This window comes from Mercenaria mercenaria, chromosome 1 (assembly GCF_021730395.1).
Source record: "Mercenaria mercenaria strain notata chromosome 1, MADL_Memer_1, whole genome shotgun sequence".
Lineage (NCBI taxonomy): Eukaryota > Metazoa > Mollusca > Bivalvia > Venerida > Veneridae > Mercenaria > Mercenaria mercenaria.
Window position 1 is genome coordinate 84966618 of NC_069361.1, and position 18230 is coordinate 84984847.

An 18230-nucleotide genomic window follows, 5' to 3' on the forward strand; every position below is an offset into this window, starting at 1 on the left:
AATTTCACGAGGGCGCAGCCGGAGTGAAATTATTTGTACGACGTATTACCGGCCGAGTGTATAAATAGTGTTAAAATACAATTTTGGTATAAACTATTTCGATTCTAATATGTCCTTAATCTAAAACAGTAGATAAAATATAGTAGCGCTCTTTCTTGGTCGCAACGAAAACATTGACGACACCGCACGTTAACGTGACGTCATTCTAGCGTAAGAGTGTTTTAACAGAGAAAAGCATATTAGAACTCCTGTTATATTTTGATCATTGAATCCATTTAATATATTTTCTAAAAAAAGAGTAATTTAAGGGGCTTTAGAGTTGTAGCATTTTTCATTATCACTCCTGAGTAGACTCATCAAACCAATTATTCTATTAGTTTGCTTAACTGTGTGCATTGATTGGCGGCCGTGAAAGACATAGATGGACTAATTGTTGATGATATTTCTGGTACTTTGGGATAATAGATTCCATTTGTGGTGAAGTTTGTCAAGTGGTAACACTGTCTGACTACAAAATCAAAGGTCGTGAGTTCAAGCCCCTCCCCTCCAACTAAAATTACTAACATTGGGATAAGTGTCCCGTGTATGGCTGCTTTACACATGGCACGCTAAAGAACCAGGGAAGATTCTTGTATCGGAGTGTTTTCTTTATCTTGCATTATCTTCCCACTGACATTACTAACAGTCTTCTGGAGGAGTCGCCCATATGGGTTACCGGTGACGACTATAAATAAGTTTACATACAAACAAATTCGCAGATCAGATCGTTTTTAGCAGTTGAAGAGAGAAAATCTGGAAAATAATCAATAATCAAAGTATTATTTCAATTGGAATTTCCTGGCCCCAGTTTCACGAAAAACAACAACAACAAAAAGAAAAACTTGAGTCATTGCTTAGCTTAGACTGTTATTTTAAATGTTTGTTTTTAAACTTTAAGGGTCTTCGATGTTGACTTTTCATCTATATCAGAACTGTATTTGACTTTTTTTATAGATCAAAACACTACGATTCTGAATTTTACAGAAAACGAAGTAAAGAAATAAAAAATGTATTTGCGTGACTGCTATAAGTACTGCAGACAAATACTACTAACCAGAGTATAATTTAGCTATAAATATATTGTTATAGAAAAAGAATCAACATTAAATAGCAATAACTTAAACAAAAGCATTAGTTTATTTTTAAAATAACTGACTTACCACTTTACCACATAACTTAATAGATTACAAACTAACTGCCCTAATTCAAAAGACTTTTGCCAGAGAGAATGCTACATTTATCGCTTGCAATTTTGATAAAGCTTTTTTTTACTAGCAATATTATTAAACATTATACAATGTGGACCTGTGACGAAGTTTGTAAAGCCCTTTCCTTTTTATTGAACAACATTTACATCAGGTTTGGGAATGCAGTTTTTGGTGGCTGCTAGCTGCCACCAGTGTCAAAAAGAATACTCCGTTTGAAAAATCTTGTCATTTCTTAAGACCATCCTAACAACACAACCAAAAATAGTTCCAAGCTTTCTAGGTAAACAATTATCTACACAACGTGCATAATTTGAAAAGCTCGAATATATGCCTTAATACCATTTTTAATGTAAATTCGGCGACTAAAATCAATACACACTGAGGTAAACGTTTTAATTAAAACAACAACGTGTATGAATACAAATATGCAAATTTATGGTCACGTGAATAAACGATGACCTCATGTCACCTGAACTGGAGCGATGTAGTACTGCCCCAGAGGTCACGTAGCTTATAACGTTGAAAAAGGTAGCTTATGTATATAGAAACCTAGCCTGGGAATCCAGAATGACAATTTCAAAAATGTTTCCTAACCGCAGTGTCACATGTATAACTTCCGAAATTTAAGGCTTTATTTGATAAAGAACAATGACTTCTGATAGCAATAATCCGCGGCTAAAAATAGAAACGGAATTTCAACGGAAAAGTTTCCAAACATTTCCGGTCCATAGACAATACCAGTTTGTACTGCTGATAGCTTTTCCAGCAAGTTGTAATACTTTTCAAATATGTCAGAACAAACTTAAATTTCGTCATAGCTATCAAATTGTAAGATATTATATTAATGCAACCCTAGTGATCTAAGAATGTTACTGAATTTTCGACTGCATTGTCTCGTTTTCGTTTCAAGCACGCAAAAATATGACCACATGTTGATTAGGCTATTTATAGAAAATCGATAATCAGCAGTGATATGGATTTCCTCAGGCGTTGATACTGCCAATTAACACTAATTAGCGCAAATTTAGTGAGATGATTTATGAACAGAACAGTACTTTATTGATATAACTAGAACATGTACAGTTCATCGTTATATCAAGAACAAAATATACTAAAACATGCTTACAATACGAGAGTGAACAAAAATGAAAGAACATTCAGTTAAAATTCATTCGATATTGTTTGCAATGTGACCTGCCGTGAGAATCAAAGACATGGATAATCTTCCTTCAGCAAATGTACAATACAAGATACTATATGTGTGCATAGATACACATGTATTCGGTATAATTTCGTCCGACAAAACACGAATTATCAACGTGGAAAACCACAGGTCGCCCAAGCTGAGAAGTGTTTCAAGCTCGCTTTGACTAAGTGGTGCTACTGTATCACGATTTCATCAACTTGTAAGCCCATGAAAGTGGGCGCAGCGATGATACTAATACTCGCCTTTTTTAAAAGGCAATGTGTCAGACTGTAGCAAGTCGTCGGATAACAGATTTGACCAATTTAAAAATTGAATTGTTTCAAGACAGATTCTGCTCACTTCAGCTAAATTCATTCGAGTCGCACCATGAGAAAAACAACATAGTGCATTTGTGACCAGCATGGGCCCGAATCAAACTGCGGATCCATACACCACTCTGGTCAGAATCCTTGCTGTTCGCTAATGCACTATGCTGGTTTTCTCATGGTGCGTCTCAATATATCTGGATACAATTATATGTATAAAAAGTAAAACGGTTTCGTTTCGCCAGTTATATATTTTCGACTTTTTTCTCGGTCTGACTAAAGTTGTAAGTTTGTCTGACTTAATGTCCAGCATTTTTGCCAAGGAGTGATAATTAATGCACCTCTAAAATACATTAGCTGCAGAACTGACATTCTGAGGTGCATATGTGGTGCATGTTTGTGTTGTTTTCTTTCACAAAAGTCTCATGAAAACCACAGCTATCTGATACGGACTAAATCAGTGTGTATAATAATTCATGACAGACACTGCCCAAAAGCTTTAAAAAGAAATCTTAAAAGCTGAATGATTTGAAGAAAAAGCTTATATTATTTATTCATAGTAAAACATTTTCGATGTAATGTATGTTGTCGTTTTCCTCACAAATAATCAAAACTATTCGTTAAAGACTGAATCAGTGTGTATGTAAACAATGACTGGCAGTGAAAAAGGATTAATTTTAAAACCAAAGCCGAATATTAAAAAAATGCAAAAAAGTTCTTATAGTTTATATTAACAATTCCTCAGTTGTCACTTTCTTTGTAATATTTTAAACATTGATTAGCAGCCACCATCAGCGCTTTGAGCGCTTTGATTAGACAAGTTGTTGGTATTCCCATGGGAACAAATTGTGCACCCCTTGTCGCAGATTTGTTTTTATACTGTTATGAAAGAGACTTTATGTTGAGCCTTTCTCCAGATACGCAGGCAGATATTATAACTGCATTTATTAATACATCACGCTATCTGGATGATATTCTTAATATGGATAATCCGTTTTTTGGTCAATTGGGGGGTACAATTTATCCTAGGAAGCTTCAGTTAATTAAAACTAACAATTCGAATACTGATGCTTCATTTTTAGATTTACATCTCTCTATTTATGACAATATTATACATACCAAAATTTATGACAAGAGGGATGATTTTAATTTTAGTATTGTAAATTTTCCCCATTTGGATGGGGACGTGCCTCAGGCTACATCAGTTGGGGTATATATTTCTCAATTAATTCGGTTTGCCAGAGCGTGTAGTCATGCCAAGCATTTTAATAAACGTAATCAATATATTACAAGTAAACTTCTTCAGCAAGGCTACCGTTATTACAAATTGCGTAAATATTTTGCTAAATTTTACTATCGTAATTCTGATTTAGTTTTAAAATTCAATAGTAATTTAAAGACACTTCTGCGAGAAGGTATTTCTAAACCCGTTTTTTATGGGAATGTGGTTTACAAACTTTGTAAGATCTTGGGTCATGGTAATTTTCAAAATGTATTTGGTAAAATTATAAAACGTTTAATTAAAAGAGGTTACGACCCAACTGTTTTGAGACATACCGCATGTTTAGTGTTCAACACGTTTACAGTTGGACACTACGCTTCCCTCTTTGATTGCGTCTGACGGAAGAGGGGGAGGACTCTATGAGAAGCAGTTTTTAAATCCTACCAGGACTGAACTGTTTTGATATTTGTCTTCTGGCCTGTTTCGTCGGGCCCTTAAGGGTGTTTCTCTTGTTGCTCTGTCTTCTGAAAAGGCATTGAGTACATACGTTTTTGGTTCTTAAGGTTTGCTTTTTATATATTTATACACGAGCATTTTTGTGTTTTACATGCCATGCCTTTTTGTTTCCATTACGTGTGTTAGAGATTCACCTGGAGGGGATTACTTTTATTTACACTGTCCCGTGTCTTTGGAACATGGTGGGGGAAAGAGTGAGGTTGGGTGCGCACCATAAACCGGTTTAAGCTCCCCAGTGGTGTTTTTGCCACTGACCGTTCCAAGACGGTGCCCCACTGTGTTCCATTGTTTGTTCGTTTTGTCCTTATGTGTTGGCTTTATGTGTGTGTGTGTGTGTGTGGTGAACGCGTCTGCGTGCTTGGGGTTTCGTTTTGAGGAGGCTGCGTTTTTGGTGCGTGGCATTCCCTGTTTCAGTTTTGTCTTTGTTTTTTAACTGAGTAATTACTTAATTTTTTTTTCGTGAAACTGGGGCCTGGGAATTTGAGTTGTTAAATTAGCGATAGGGATTTCACCAGAAAAGCGGTGTATTCTCTAAGCTGAGTGGTTCTCTGAAACAAATAGTGTTTGCGGGTCGCAGGTTCCAGACTGGATTGGTTGATACTTTAGTGTCTCAGACTGGGTTGAGACAAGATACAAAGCTACGTTACGCCGACAGAGCAATATTTTATTAGTTCCAAACAAATTATATCTTAACTTACAATTTAATCTCATATTAACCGGGTAAATATTCTTTTATAAAAAAAAAGACCCTTCATATAGCTAGAATATCACCATTTACTGATTCTACTAATGGAAAAAACAAAAATGTCCGAACAGATGCGCGACCCCCCTCAGGCTCCCACACCCAACGCGCCACGCAGTGGCTCAATATTTTTAAGCTCAGATCTATTTAACATAATATCGCTTGGCGAAAAACGCTTCTGTTAAAGTGTGCCTTTTCATAACATACTTGTGGCGAGACTCAATCAAATCGGGTGGGCATATAGTCTTCCTTGTTACATTCTATGTTTCCACAGGATTTTATTAGTTTATTGAAATATCACACGAGTCTTCGAGTGCCGTGTTGTGGTCATAAATAGTCACCCAGCCTGTAACTGAAGAAATTATTGGTCATTATTATTTTCACAATGTTTAGTGATTGACAGTTTATAACTCAAGAAACACTTAACAATCTGAATGGTTATCAAAACTGTCCGACGGATATTATGCCCATTAACGTTCTGACCATGTTTGGTGGACATTAGGGAAATAGTACTGTAGTTAGGAAGGGAAAACTGTCAATTGATTGAATGTCCAAAACTCCAGAGTCACTGGGAATATCCAGCTGGTTATTGAATATGCAATAAACCATGAACATTTGACGACAACTCCTCAGAGTTTACAACTTTAGTGCATGTCGCCCCCCCCTCCCCCCGGTTCCGCCCACCAACCGTTCAGCTCTACGTGGGAAGTCATTGATATTTTTTTTTATCTGTGCATAAAATATAGCCGATATCTCTGTATTCCTAGGCAAGAGTGGACGATAAATAATACGTTCTGTTTAAAGTGCGGCGTAAAAAGCGTTGGTATCTTGTTCTTATTTTTTGAAAGGTCAATACCCTGAACAGTTTTCATAAATCTAGGGTTATTAATCCTAAAACTCACGTGTAAGAGTTGGGCGAAATAAGTACCATGAGGGTAACAACAAACTGGGCTCGGAACCCTCACCAGACAGTCATGAACAATACACCCTGTTTGGACACCGCACCAATGCCCAAGAAACTGCCCGTAAAATGATTAAAAGCATCCGCGGCTCCTTTCTTCGAATATATTAGTACATTTTAGACAGAATACTTTGAACGTTAATTTTATCTGCCTTTGCTTTAAGGAAATTAATGTTTCAATGGGTAAAGCATTCCGACCTGAAATCAAGGTGCATCAGGTTGCAATTAATTTTCCTTATCCAGACACTGTAAAAACGTATAGCACAAATGTTATGAAATAACGCAGATTGCCAAATTAAGTATCAACTCCGGTATGTACATTTTAATATACCTTAATGTAAAATGCATTTTTTCATGTCGGTGCAATTTTTAAATAATAATTATTTCAAGTTAAAGTATAACCTGTATTAAGAAAGGGGAGATAACTGTCTAAACGCGTAACATCCGTTATGTGATTTTAAAGTATATATATCCTAGCTCTATGTAACTAAACCAGTTATAATAAAATTTTCATCTTAAACACTTGAGATAACGTAATCTTTCATTTAAAAGACACTTTGGGCTTGAACCAAATAATTTCCAATGACCAGACGAGAGGGTTCAAGCCCCTAGAAATAACTTTTTGTCTGACATTATATAAGCATATATACCACTTGATAGCTTACAATATATTTCCTTATGATTATGCAAAAGAACCCAACTCGTTTGACGTTGGCTGTTATGAAATGAGAAAAAAGCATCATTTTTTTTTCAATAATAGTATGTCTTCCATTTTTATGAAAGTGTAGTTTATTGGGAAATAACCTTCGTATACGTTTTCGTATACATGTCACACATGAACAATTTTAATACAGTCACATCTGCTTATCAAAAATGAATTTTACGGTTATGTGTACACGCACTAGTTTTTGATTATGCTATCTGTGTTCGAAACAGATAATTGAGGTTGCCGTATTTATTGTTTGATTTGTTTTTTAAAGAAAAAAAAGATATCACATGCTCTAACTGTTAAAATAAGAAAGTTGCGGCGTGTACGCGTACTTAATTTTGGGCGACTGCTTGTAAAATTGATATTTAAACGTTAACAATGTCGTCTTAGCGTACAGTTCGATTACAATCAGGACATATCTTTTTCACAGAGGTTTTTGTTTCTGATCATACATTGGAAATCGTGGCCCGTAACATCATTTAACAGATAACCTTTTTTAACGTGACTTTAGCCAAATTTCAGCAGTTTTATTTCAGAAATGATACATACTTTAAGAAAGAATTTACAGATTAAACTAAATCTAAATTAAAGTCAATTCAAATCAGGGTGTACTTTTTCTAAGTGCACGCCCATAGCACTTTGTAAACCTGATTTTTTACCATTTATTTCCTTTTTAATATTTTTACACTGACTAGGAAAATCGAAATATACAAGTCTATAGTGGTATAAAATCTAGGGAGTCAGTCCGAATGTAGCCAAAATTTATTGATATTTATATAGTCTCAAAGGTAATGTTTACTGACCCCATTTCATGCAGTGTTTACCATCTGAAACAACAATCTATTTTTTATTGGCGTGTTTACTAATGAACTGGGTCTGACAAGATTTCTGAATAATATCATTTTGATCTAAAATCAACAATGACTCCGTTCTTAAAGTTTGTTTGTTTGTTTATTTTGGGTTTAACGCTGTTTTTTTCAACAGTATTTCAGTTATGTAACGGCGGGCAGTGTTTCTGGATTCTGTACCAGTACAAACCTGTTCTCCGCAAGTAACTGCCAACTTCCCCACATGAATCAGAGGTACAATGTCTTTTATCAAATTGTCACAGAGAACATACGCCTCGCCCAGGGCTCGAACTCACGACCCCGCGATCCGTAGATCTTAAAAATTCGCTCTCCCTTTTCAGCTAAGCGGGCGGGCTTCCGTTCTTAAAGTATATTTTACAACAGTTAAGATGGAAAAATGTTGCATGGTACTTTTATCTGCGTCCTACTGTATCAAAAGAGTTTTTCAAACCTCATAATACCAAGGCTTATCAGTTTTCGATTTACTACCATATTCAGGCAGTGTAAAAATTTTAGTGTAAACTTTATATAAGGTGAATACTTTTAGGGTGTTTTATAAAGAAGTTTGTGTAACCAAGCACATTAAACTTAAGGTAGCAGGGTACACTTTCGAATTTTGGCCCCCGTCAATATTTGTTATAAAGAGAACATCGTGGTTTTGGATGTCTGTAAATTAAGGTGAGAGATAATGATTACTAATTCTTTAGAAAATTTATACAGCCGATACATGTAAAATTCTGATGTCAGTTGGAAAACTAACTGCTGGTAGCTTTGTATGATCAATGAGACACCATTTCGCGGAAAAATTCAATTCACGGAAGGGTTCTGTGCTTGTTGATTGATACTCAGGAACATTTTCGTTATTTTCCGAAAAAACGAGCTGGATGGGCCCCCATTCCGTTTATGTCCTGACGTTCAGTAAGGACTATTAAATTAAGAAATGCAATAAAATTGGACAGTGTTCTTGCAGCGGGATCATTGTAGACTGTTCAAAAGGTGCAAAATTGATGATTTTGGCACGCTATTTTTCATGGATGATGTAAACCTTTCGCTTTGATAACTTTCTTTATTCTTGTATGAGAATCCTGATCTTGCCATTAATTAAAAGCACAAAACATGCACGCAATTTATAAAATAGCCACCCAAATTTTGCTCATAGGGGAAGTGCAATATTGCGACTCGCTACATGTAAGACCGTCCGTGCTCAAACTTTTCGCATCTAAGTGTACCTTGCTACCTTTAATTACACAAGTAAATTTACTTCCTGGTTCATGGGTTAGGATTTAGTTTCACTGCGCTGTTGATTATAAACATTAGTTTGTACAGATTTGGAATACATTTTACTCAGGTTGGTACAATTACTTTTAGGTAATAAATAATAAATGCAACAAAAACAATATATTTAGAAATACAAGTGTTCAAATGCTATGTTTTATCAAGTGCGACATTTAGTAGCGCAAGAAAAATGAACTATGTTATTAAATGTAAAAGTAAAGTTTTCAGATAGCACGTATTACGTTTATTGAAGTAAAGCAGTTCTATTATAATAGTCATATTTTACATATTTAATGATCTTAGATAACGATGGATTAAATATCCACATGTAGATCAATGTGCGTTATTTCACAGACTCTAGATTTCCCACTAGCTAAAATCGCACATACAAGAAGATCGGTTCTGCCTCCAGAAAAACTTTCTCTTAGTACCGGTGTATAAATATAACATGTGTACAGCTAACAAACATTACAGAGTTTAATCATTATATTATTACAATGCCATCACTTACAATTAGGGTCCTAAATTACGTATCAACCTCTCTCAACAACAACTTTCCAGTGACAAATCAAGCCGCCATCTTAAATATACTACTTCAGCGTTTGATAGATTAATAATCTACGTGGTATTATATCAGGTTAGCTATTCGCATGCTGTGATTATTACCAAGGAGTTTTTTTACTAGACGGTAGGGCGTTCATCTGACCAGCCAGAACCCCAAATTGTCTGTGCCTTAAGTATTGGATAAAGTATAAGTTATTTCATTATCTTTTGTGTTAATAAAAAACAAATTAACTTCCATTTTCATGAAAGCGTAATTTTTGGGGAATTCCCCTTTAAAATTATCAAGGTGTGCAGCAATTTACAAGGTGTCATAAAAGAGCGATTTAGTTAAGAAGTAAACGCTAAACTTGATCGTTATGTACATTAACTGATCCCCCCATTAAACAGATACTTACAGTGACCTTCGCCATATTTATTAAGTGGACCGATTTTTAAAGTATAGGGTGTAGATCATTTATTGACCTTTTAACAAAGGTTATATAGTTTAAACATTTTTATTCGATGAAAAGCGAGGGATTTAATAAAATGACAAATATTTTCTGTTTAAATTGATCTGCATGCAGAGGGTTTACAAGAAAAACAGCAACATGCATGACAATACAAAAATTTGAGTTGTCGCGGTATATATGACACTCCCGATGAGTTAAAATAAGATATTTTTTGTTGCGTTTAACGTCGCACCGACAAAATTATAGGTCATAAAAGCGAGTTTTCAGCTTTGATGGTGGAAGAAGACCCCAGGTGCCCCGCCGTGCATTATTTTATCACGAGCCTGGGTAGAATCACCGACCTTTCTTAAGCCAGCTGGATGGCTTCTTCAAATAAAGAATTGAACACACCTAGTGAGGCTCGAACCCACACCTTTTTTGCATATTAATAATTATGATGATATCTGTTAAGTACAACATATATAGTTAGCTATCAATTAACATGATTTAGAGGTAGAATTGTGCAATATGACAAACAACATTTTAACGTGATTCGAATCATAAGACTGACTTTACTACTGAAAAATCTAATAATTTTCATATATTTGTTGTTCCTGACCTTAAATGGATGAGTGATAAGCTCTTTATGGATTTTTTGTATGAAGTCCTTTTAGGACCAGCTTATTATACCGAAACATAGAATGGACTAAATGTCTTAAAGGACCAGAAAACATAACATCATAAGTCCATGTACGCTTGTGTTATTTTACCGCCACTATATAGCATTTGTAAAAAGATGTGACAGGTGATAAAACCAGTCTATAGGAAACTAAAGATAAATTTACTTAAAATCATATCAGATGATTACCTAGATAAAATAAAGACACTTTCTTGGATTCTCTATTCTCCCCAACAGATAAGCTAGATAGAGAAAGAATGCGTTGTATATAAAAAACAACTTCATTTAAATGTTATTTCTTTATCATATATTCTGCAGACTACATTTCTTGAACAGTTCCATCGGCCGTACGGTAGATTTCAAACGATGGCTTCCAACCTCGGATATGGTAAGTCCTATCAATAATAGATAATCAAAAAGAAAATAAGAGTGTTTACTAAAAAAACCTTACATTTCAATAAAATATCAGTGAGGTAAAAGAAAGGCTAGGAAAAAACCCAGATGAATTTGCTTTTGCGTATGTTTTTTTTTTCTGTTTGCTTTGGTACTTATGTATAAATTGTTATTAATGTTGTTAATGTTGATGATGATGATAATGGTGATAGCGTTTACGATGGTGTAGTTGATTATGATATCGCTGAGATCAGTGAGGAATTTAGTGAATTTAAGGAACAGATGACGATGAAAATAGCGATAAAGGTTGATGACGAGAACAGAAAAATGTCGACCACAATGGTAACGGCAGAAGTGGTGGTAGTGGTGGTGATGATGATGTCCCAGGGTGAGAAAAATGTGCAGTCAGTCCGAGGCTCGAACTCGGAACCCATCGCTTACAGGGCGAGTGCTCTACCGACCGAGCTAACCGGCTGCCTTACAGATCCTCTCTCCTAACGTGACCAAGTCCGTACAGTGACATAGATGATGATGATGAAGATGTTGATGTGGACGAAGATAAGAATACTGTTGGTGACAATGATTATGCTGATGATAATACTTGTAATGGTATAGGCATAGATGATTTTTTCGTTTATTCTAGATACTGAAAACAATGAACAACAAAGAGCTACGAGGCGTGAAGCCCCATCTATACAAGTAAATGACATAGAAGTAGACGGTAAGTAAACTTTTAGAATAAATATTGTTTTCAGATTCTGGTTAAGAACTCCGATGCGTGTGATCGTACTAGAATTACTATTTTACATTAAATTTTCAACATTGCATCATATAAATATAGGATATATAAATAAAACGGAAATGGTTTTGAAGCTATTTTGTTTGTTTACATGATACAGGCCCATTAGTTCTGTTAGGACACTAACTTGTAACTATAGTATGAATCGTTAACATAATGGAAACGAACACATCAACAAGAACAAAAAGTGCAACAATTTCAGAACGAGCTTTATGATAAAATATATCGCTTCTGCGTTTAGTTTTAGCGGTAGCTAGTATTCATCCACCCCATTTGACAAAATTGGGATGCTGCTACAGACATATCTTGATCAGTTTTCGAGGAGAAAGTCCTTTAAGCTGTTGAGGCCCCTAAAAAGGGTCTAAAAGGGGTCGAGTGTACCCATTGAATTAATTTAATAGACGACCTTAAAATAACATTACGGACCATATTTTATGAAGACCCATTAAGCAGGCCATGAGAAGAAGTTTTTAAATTCTTTTCTATATTTATCTCTTACCGCCCTTAAAATATGTCAAGGCCCGATTTGAATAAACCTTAGAGATCAAACATATTTTGATGTGGATCAAACACTTTTAGCTCTAGTGTCCACTGATATGGGCCAAACACCCTCATTTGAACACAATTGAGAGAGGAATTTACAATGATGCTAAGACCAAGTTTAACGAAGATCCATTAAGTGGTTTATTAGTTTGATGAAGATCCATTTAGTGGTTAATTAGTTTGATGAAGGTCCATTATGTGGTTAATGGTGAAAAGTCGTTTGACGGTTTTTCTATATTCACCTCTGTTCCTATGTTAAGAATCTTCTCGTTTTTGTCTCGAGCGTAGGTCAAGATGTTTTTTTTCTACGTATTAAAACAGAAACTAGCTTAATCAATATGAAACTTATCCTGACAATAGCATTGTTGCACAGTACGACGACGTTTTCTGCATACTGGAAAAGAATAAAATAATTAACCGAACATGGGCATTGCAGTGTACACTTTTGAGTGATGCAATCGAAATAAAGTAGTTCATTTATAAAAGATAATTAGGTATACTAATAGTTGGCTAGTTTAGGATATTATTTGATATATGAGCCCCACCACGAGAAAACTAACATAGTGCATTTGCGACCAGCATGGATCAAGACCAGCCTGCGCATCCGCGCAGTCTGGTCAGGATCCTTGCTGTTCGCTAACGGTTTCTCTAATTGCAATATGCTTTGATAGCGAACAGCATCGATTCTGACCAGACTGCGCGGATGCACAGGCTTGTCTGGATCCATGCTGGTCACAAATGCACTATGCTGGTTTTCTCATGGTGCAGCGCCTTTCTTTTATTATAATGACTGTTGCTATATCTCCATTATGAGCGATATCATACAGTGAAAAAAGCCTGAATACTAGTGGTTTACTTATTATATTATATAATTTTACATAAAGTTTTACTGTGTGTGTATGTGTTATTCAGCAAGAGGGCAGAGGAGAGATAAAGAAGGGACGGAGCAAAAGACCGACTACGAGGATGAAGCCCGGAGACTTCGTAAATTGTTGAGGCTTTATTTCTACGCAGCTTTCAAATGGAAGGGAAACACGTGTTACTTCCATCTCATCTACTGTTTTTTCTTTTGTATACAGATAATTAAAGTTGCTCTTTTAACGACACAGGTAAGAAGAATTGAAGATCTTGTTGATATGGTTAACTTCATGAAAGGATATTCATTATGTGCAGTTTTAATAGATATAATTTCTTTTGCAATTGGCAGATTTAAAACTTTTCAATGTTCACATTCTACTCCTATACAACCACAATCAATGCTTCATCACTAGTCAGAATATCTGAATGACATTTTGAAATAATCCTCCATTTGAACATTTAACTTGGAAGCTTGGACATTTTAATTGCTAATTAAAAGGATCAAGTACCGATTTATAAAAAAAACCCCAAGTATTATGATTTCAAGTTATTGTATATTTCAGATGTTCCAATTTGGAAATGATCGGGGTAACTTCAGTTCAGTTGTCAACAGGGGACACCTCACTCTTCGTCATCTCCTTCTTGAACACTGGGACGCAAGTGAGTGTATACGTCTATCTTCGTCTATATTCTTGTGTAGGAATCAAATGCTTACTGTTATTTCATCAGATGTCAGTTGGTCAGCACCAGTCAGGTTTTATGACAGTTAAAACTGAATGTACTGCACATTTAAAAATATTATGTAATTTATTAATAAGTGCAACTGCATTAAGTTTGAACAGTTTGTATGTAGACATGATTATCATACATGATTCGAAAGTTACAATTTCAAAACCTGTCAAAATGCTTGATTTTATAGAACATTTTGTAAGTAGAAACGAAATTCTGATGACTCAATTTTCACAGGTTGGGAAACTCTGCCGTATCCCCCTGCACAGGGAGACTTTGCCGTCTATACGATAAGTGATCTAGAGAGTGGCATCAACTTTTCTGTGCAAAACGTATGTTTCTTTATAATGGTTTAAGTCCTGAATGCAATAAACCCTCTGCGCATTTTATATTTTATATTTTAGATACTGTGTTATAAGATAAAGACAAAAATGAAAGACATGCGATATAATATTATTATCCACAACCAAACAAAAAATATGAAATTGAAAATTAGGGAATTGTACAGAATAACACTTACGTAATTTAGAGGGAATCCTAAACCTAAAATGTAGGAAAACACCGTGACAACTTAAAAGCTAGACCGCGTCGTCATGTCAAAACAGATTATATTTCCATGGTTTTAAGATTTTTGTTCAAACGTTTAAGATCCTATTGAAGTTTCGGTTTACAGCGAGTATAAATGCGACTTTTAATAATGTTTTAAACGAGAAGAAAAGCGAAATAAGTTTTTTTTTGTTATAAACCGTTACCCTGTAAAATTGCACATTTTAACGTTGCATTACATGTTTATGTTACTTGCCATGGATGTAATGATATAGGTTACGTATGAGTTATTTTCAAACAATGTCAAAATGAGATATGTGAAGTGGTCCACTAGGTTTCGAAAAAAAATAACTTCCTTCTTCCTATTAAAATATGTGGCAGTTTATGTTTAATCAAGTGGATAACGTGTTATTATACTTCCGGTAATTTTGAAATACATTCATAAAGCATCTTAAGTTTAAGTATAAGAAATTGATTATTTACTTAAGTATTACTTTGGTTAGAAATTTATTTTACTTAAGTATATTTGTTATTCATAAAACAACTTAATAAGTAATTCTTGTTTTTTATTGTGGACGAAAACATTAAAAAAACAACATTAATTTCAAACAGATACAACATGTACAATTATGTTTAAAGTGCTTTTATCTGAAAAACAACACTTTAATCGTACTCACCACGCTATTTTATTGTCTGACTTAATAAGTCATTTTTTACGTATCTTAAGTTTTAGCTGTTTTATGACTAGGATTTAAGTTTTTACTTAGACTTAAGCTGATATCACCACAAACTTAAGTAAAATCTTAAACTTGAGTCAAAATTTATACTTGAGATGCTTTATGAATACGGCCCCAGATTGAAGGATAACAAATATAGTTTGAAAAGTATTTCTTGTTTTAAAATAAATCTTGATTCTTAAAATTTTGAAATCAAGAAAGGCACACAGAAGTTCAGATTTTAGTTTTCATTCTTACCTTCAAAATGGGACGGAACTAATATTAAGGTCAAGTGTTGGTGCTTCTAGGAACTAGAAATAACATTCGAATTATGAACATTTATTCCAACATTTCATCGTCATACAAATCTTGAAATAACTAACAATATTCTAGAGGAATCGCCTATATGAATGAATGATAGAGGAACCGTTTTCATTGTATATGACTGAATAATAAGTGAACCTATAAGAGATCTGTTACAGACTTATATGAATAATTTACCCTGCCTTTTAAAATACTACACTTTATACATTCATTCCCATTACAGTACTATAACGCCGAAAAAGATGCAATAGGATACTACATCAGAACACCTGACGATAAAATGATTGCGACAGTGAAATACTTTGACTTTCCTGGTTTCAATGATGCGCATATTGAAGAGGGAATACTCATATCAGGTAGTACAGTAAAAAAAAAAGAACAACAAAAAACAAAACAAAACACGATGATTGTAAAAGCCTTGTTTGTTTTTAACATGTTCCAAAAACATTATCAAAGAGAATATACCCAATGTGACGCTTTTTGTTCATTTCAAATTGTTCATTAAAAATATCTTTTGCGGCCACAGGAATTCGGATTAGAGGAAATAGGTTTGAAAAAGAGATCATTGCTTAAATTCCCATGAATATATAAGTAATATACAAGTTAAATAGTGCACTGGTCAACAATTGCGTACAAAATAGCATATAATTCAAACACAGTTTACGGCTCCGCCATCCGATCCGCAACACAAATTGATTGTTGTATCATATTTTGTACACTAGTCTTTTATAGAAACTTAAACTGTATCCAAGATTCAAGCTATACCTAAGATAAAGATCCAAAATAAAATCAGACAAGAAAACGTTTTCCTGTTGTTTTCACTCCTTAACATATGAACAACATGCATATTTCACTCCATAAAATAGTTGTTGAGAGCTCCTCAACACAGGACAATATTCGCCCGATGGTCTATATCAGTGGAGGAATTAAATTTGAAAGATATTTTTTTTTAGTGTTTGTGTCGGAGAGGTGATGTAATGTGGTCGTGGTAGTGCTTAAGGAGTTTTGTGCGGCAGTGATGATGGCGGGGTTGGGGATGAGGTGTCATTATGTGTGTATGTGCGTGTGTTTGAAGTGGGGATAGATGTTATATGAAACAGTTAGGGACCTTTAGCTGTGACCGACCAACCAAATTCATTTGCTTTGGATATTTCTCATCGCCACCTACCTATATGCAACGTTTTGAAGCAAATACCTTTGATGGTTATTCAGATATGATGTGGACACAAAATACGATGGAAAAATTTGACATTGCTGTAACCTTGACTTCTTAACTGACGACCTGGTTCATGCGCACTGTTACTGTGTCGGGTGGAGGTTGGGTGGAGAATTTTGGTGGTTGTGTTGATTCCCCTAAAATAAAAGTGATTTTTTTGTGTTGCGGCGATGGAAGTTATACTATTAAAGGGCGTCTAGCGGGTTGGGATAGTTGCAGTCCTCAAATCAACTCCTTACAATCAAAGAAATTTCAACGTTCAAAGTCTATACCTTGAATGATTTTTGAAGTTTTGATTCGGGCACAAAATACAAATGACAGGTTTTGACTCAGTCTTTGACCTTGACATTTTATCTTCAAACACATGATCTTATCACCACTTACCTATATGCCACACTTGATGTCATGCAATTGAATGCTTATTAAGATATGCACTTGACCCAACATATCACATATAACTATGACATTGACCTTTGATCTACAGGCTTTGTCAGGGTATAATGCAAATTGTCTAATTGCCATTGCTATGGACACGAAATGTGAAGGACAATTTTGACTTCTGAACTCTTTTTGTGACCTTGAACTTTAAGCTACAATTCTGGTCTTTGCGCTCTGCTTACGCCCTTTCTATATGCTAAGTTTAAAGTAATAATTGTAGACATAATGTTCCGAAACTGGCCGATTATCCAACCTGACGTTTGTTTTATGGTAATACAGCTTCTGTATATGAATGGTTGAATTGAAAGAAAATATAGTCCAATTATCTAGCGGACACAGTCATTGTTTGACCACCAAAGGACCGTTACTCTGAAGATACTGGTCCGAACTGACTGATTATAAACTTTGCTGAGTTTTTTAAAAAATATACATTCTGTATTAATTTAGTTAAGTCCTGATAAAAAAAACCCCTACTTATCGAACGGACTCTAAGTTTTGAAGAATACAAGGGCCATAACACTAGAGATACAAGTACAACGTTATCGAACCTGACCTACATTTTTCAGTACAGTAATACATGTTCAATATTAGTATGGGTGACATCTACGTTATAATAGAAATCACATCGGACGTAGCATGGGTTAAATCCCCATCTAAATGGGGGAGTTTTACGTAAAGCTTTAAGAAATACAGCATTATTTAGTATTTTGTCGATCACTAGGGAAAATATCAGTTGATAAAATATCATTCGGAAAAAGTGATGTAAAACACCGCTTCTTTTAATAATGCTAAAACAAAATCGCGACACATACACCGATATTGATTTACTATATAAGTACAAATTGTGTCATTCATTTCAGAGGTAATACTTTACTGTACGTACATACTATACATTAACACACTATACCACACACACCACCACCACACCACATTACATCACACCATGCTACACTACATCCACAACA

The 18230-nt window shown here is 34.8% G+C and overlaps 1 protein-coding gene across 4 annotated transcripts in view; it reads left to right on the plus strand.

The window, feature by feature from the left end:
• The first annotated feature begins 8990 nt into the window (after positions 1-8990).
• LOC123531846 (mucolipin-3-like) overlaps positions 8991-18230 on the plus strand; it is a 79559-nt gene continuing 70319 nt past the window's right edge. For all 4 annotated transcript variants that reach the window (XR_008372759.1, XR_008372760.1, XM_053553028.1 and 1 more), the window contains exons 1-7: positions 8991-9105; positions 11022-11091; positions 11740-11817; positions 13351-13547; positions 13860-13956; positions 14263-14357; positions 15835-15967. Coding sequence is in view for 2 of the 4 variants with exons in the window: in XM_053553028.1 (XP_053409003.1) it covers positions 11070-11091; positions 11740-11817; positions 13351-13547; positions 13860-13956; positions 14263-14357; positions 15835-15967 (622 nt within the window). In the remaining 2 variants the exon portion in view is untranslated. The remainder of the gene's footprint in view (positions 9106-11021; positions 11092-11739; positions 11818-13350; positions 13548-13859; positions 13957-14262; positions 14358-15834; positions 15968-18230) is intronic.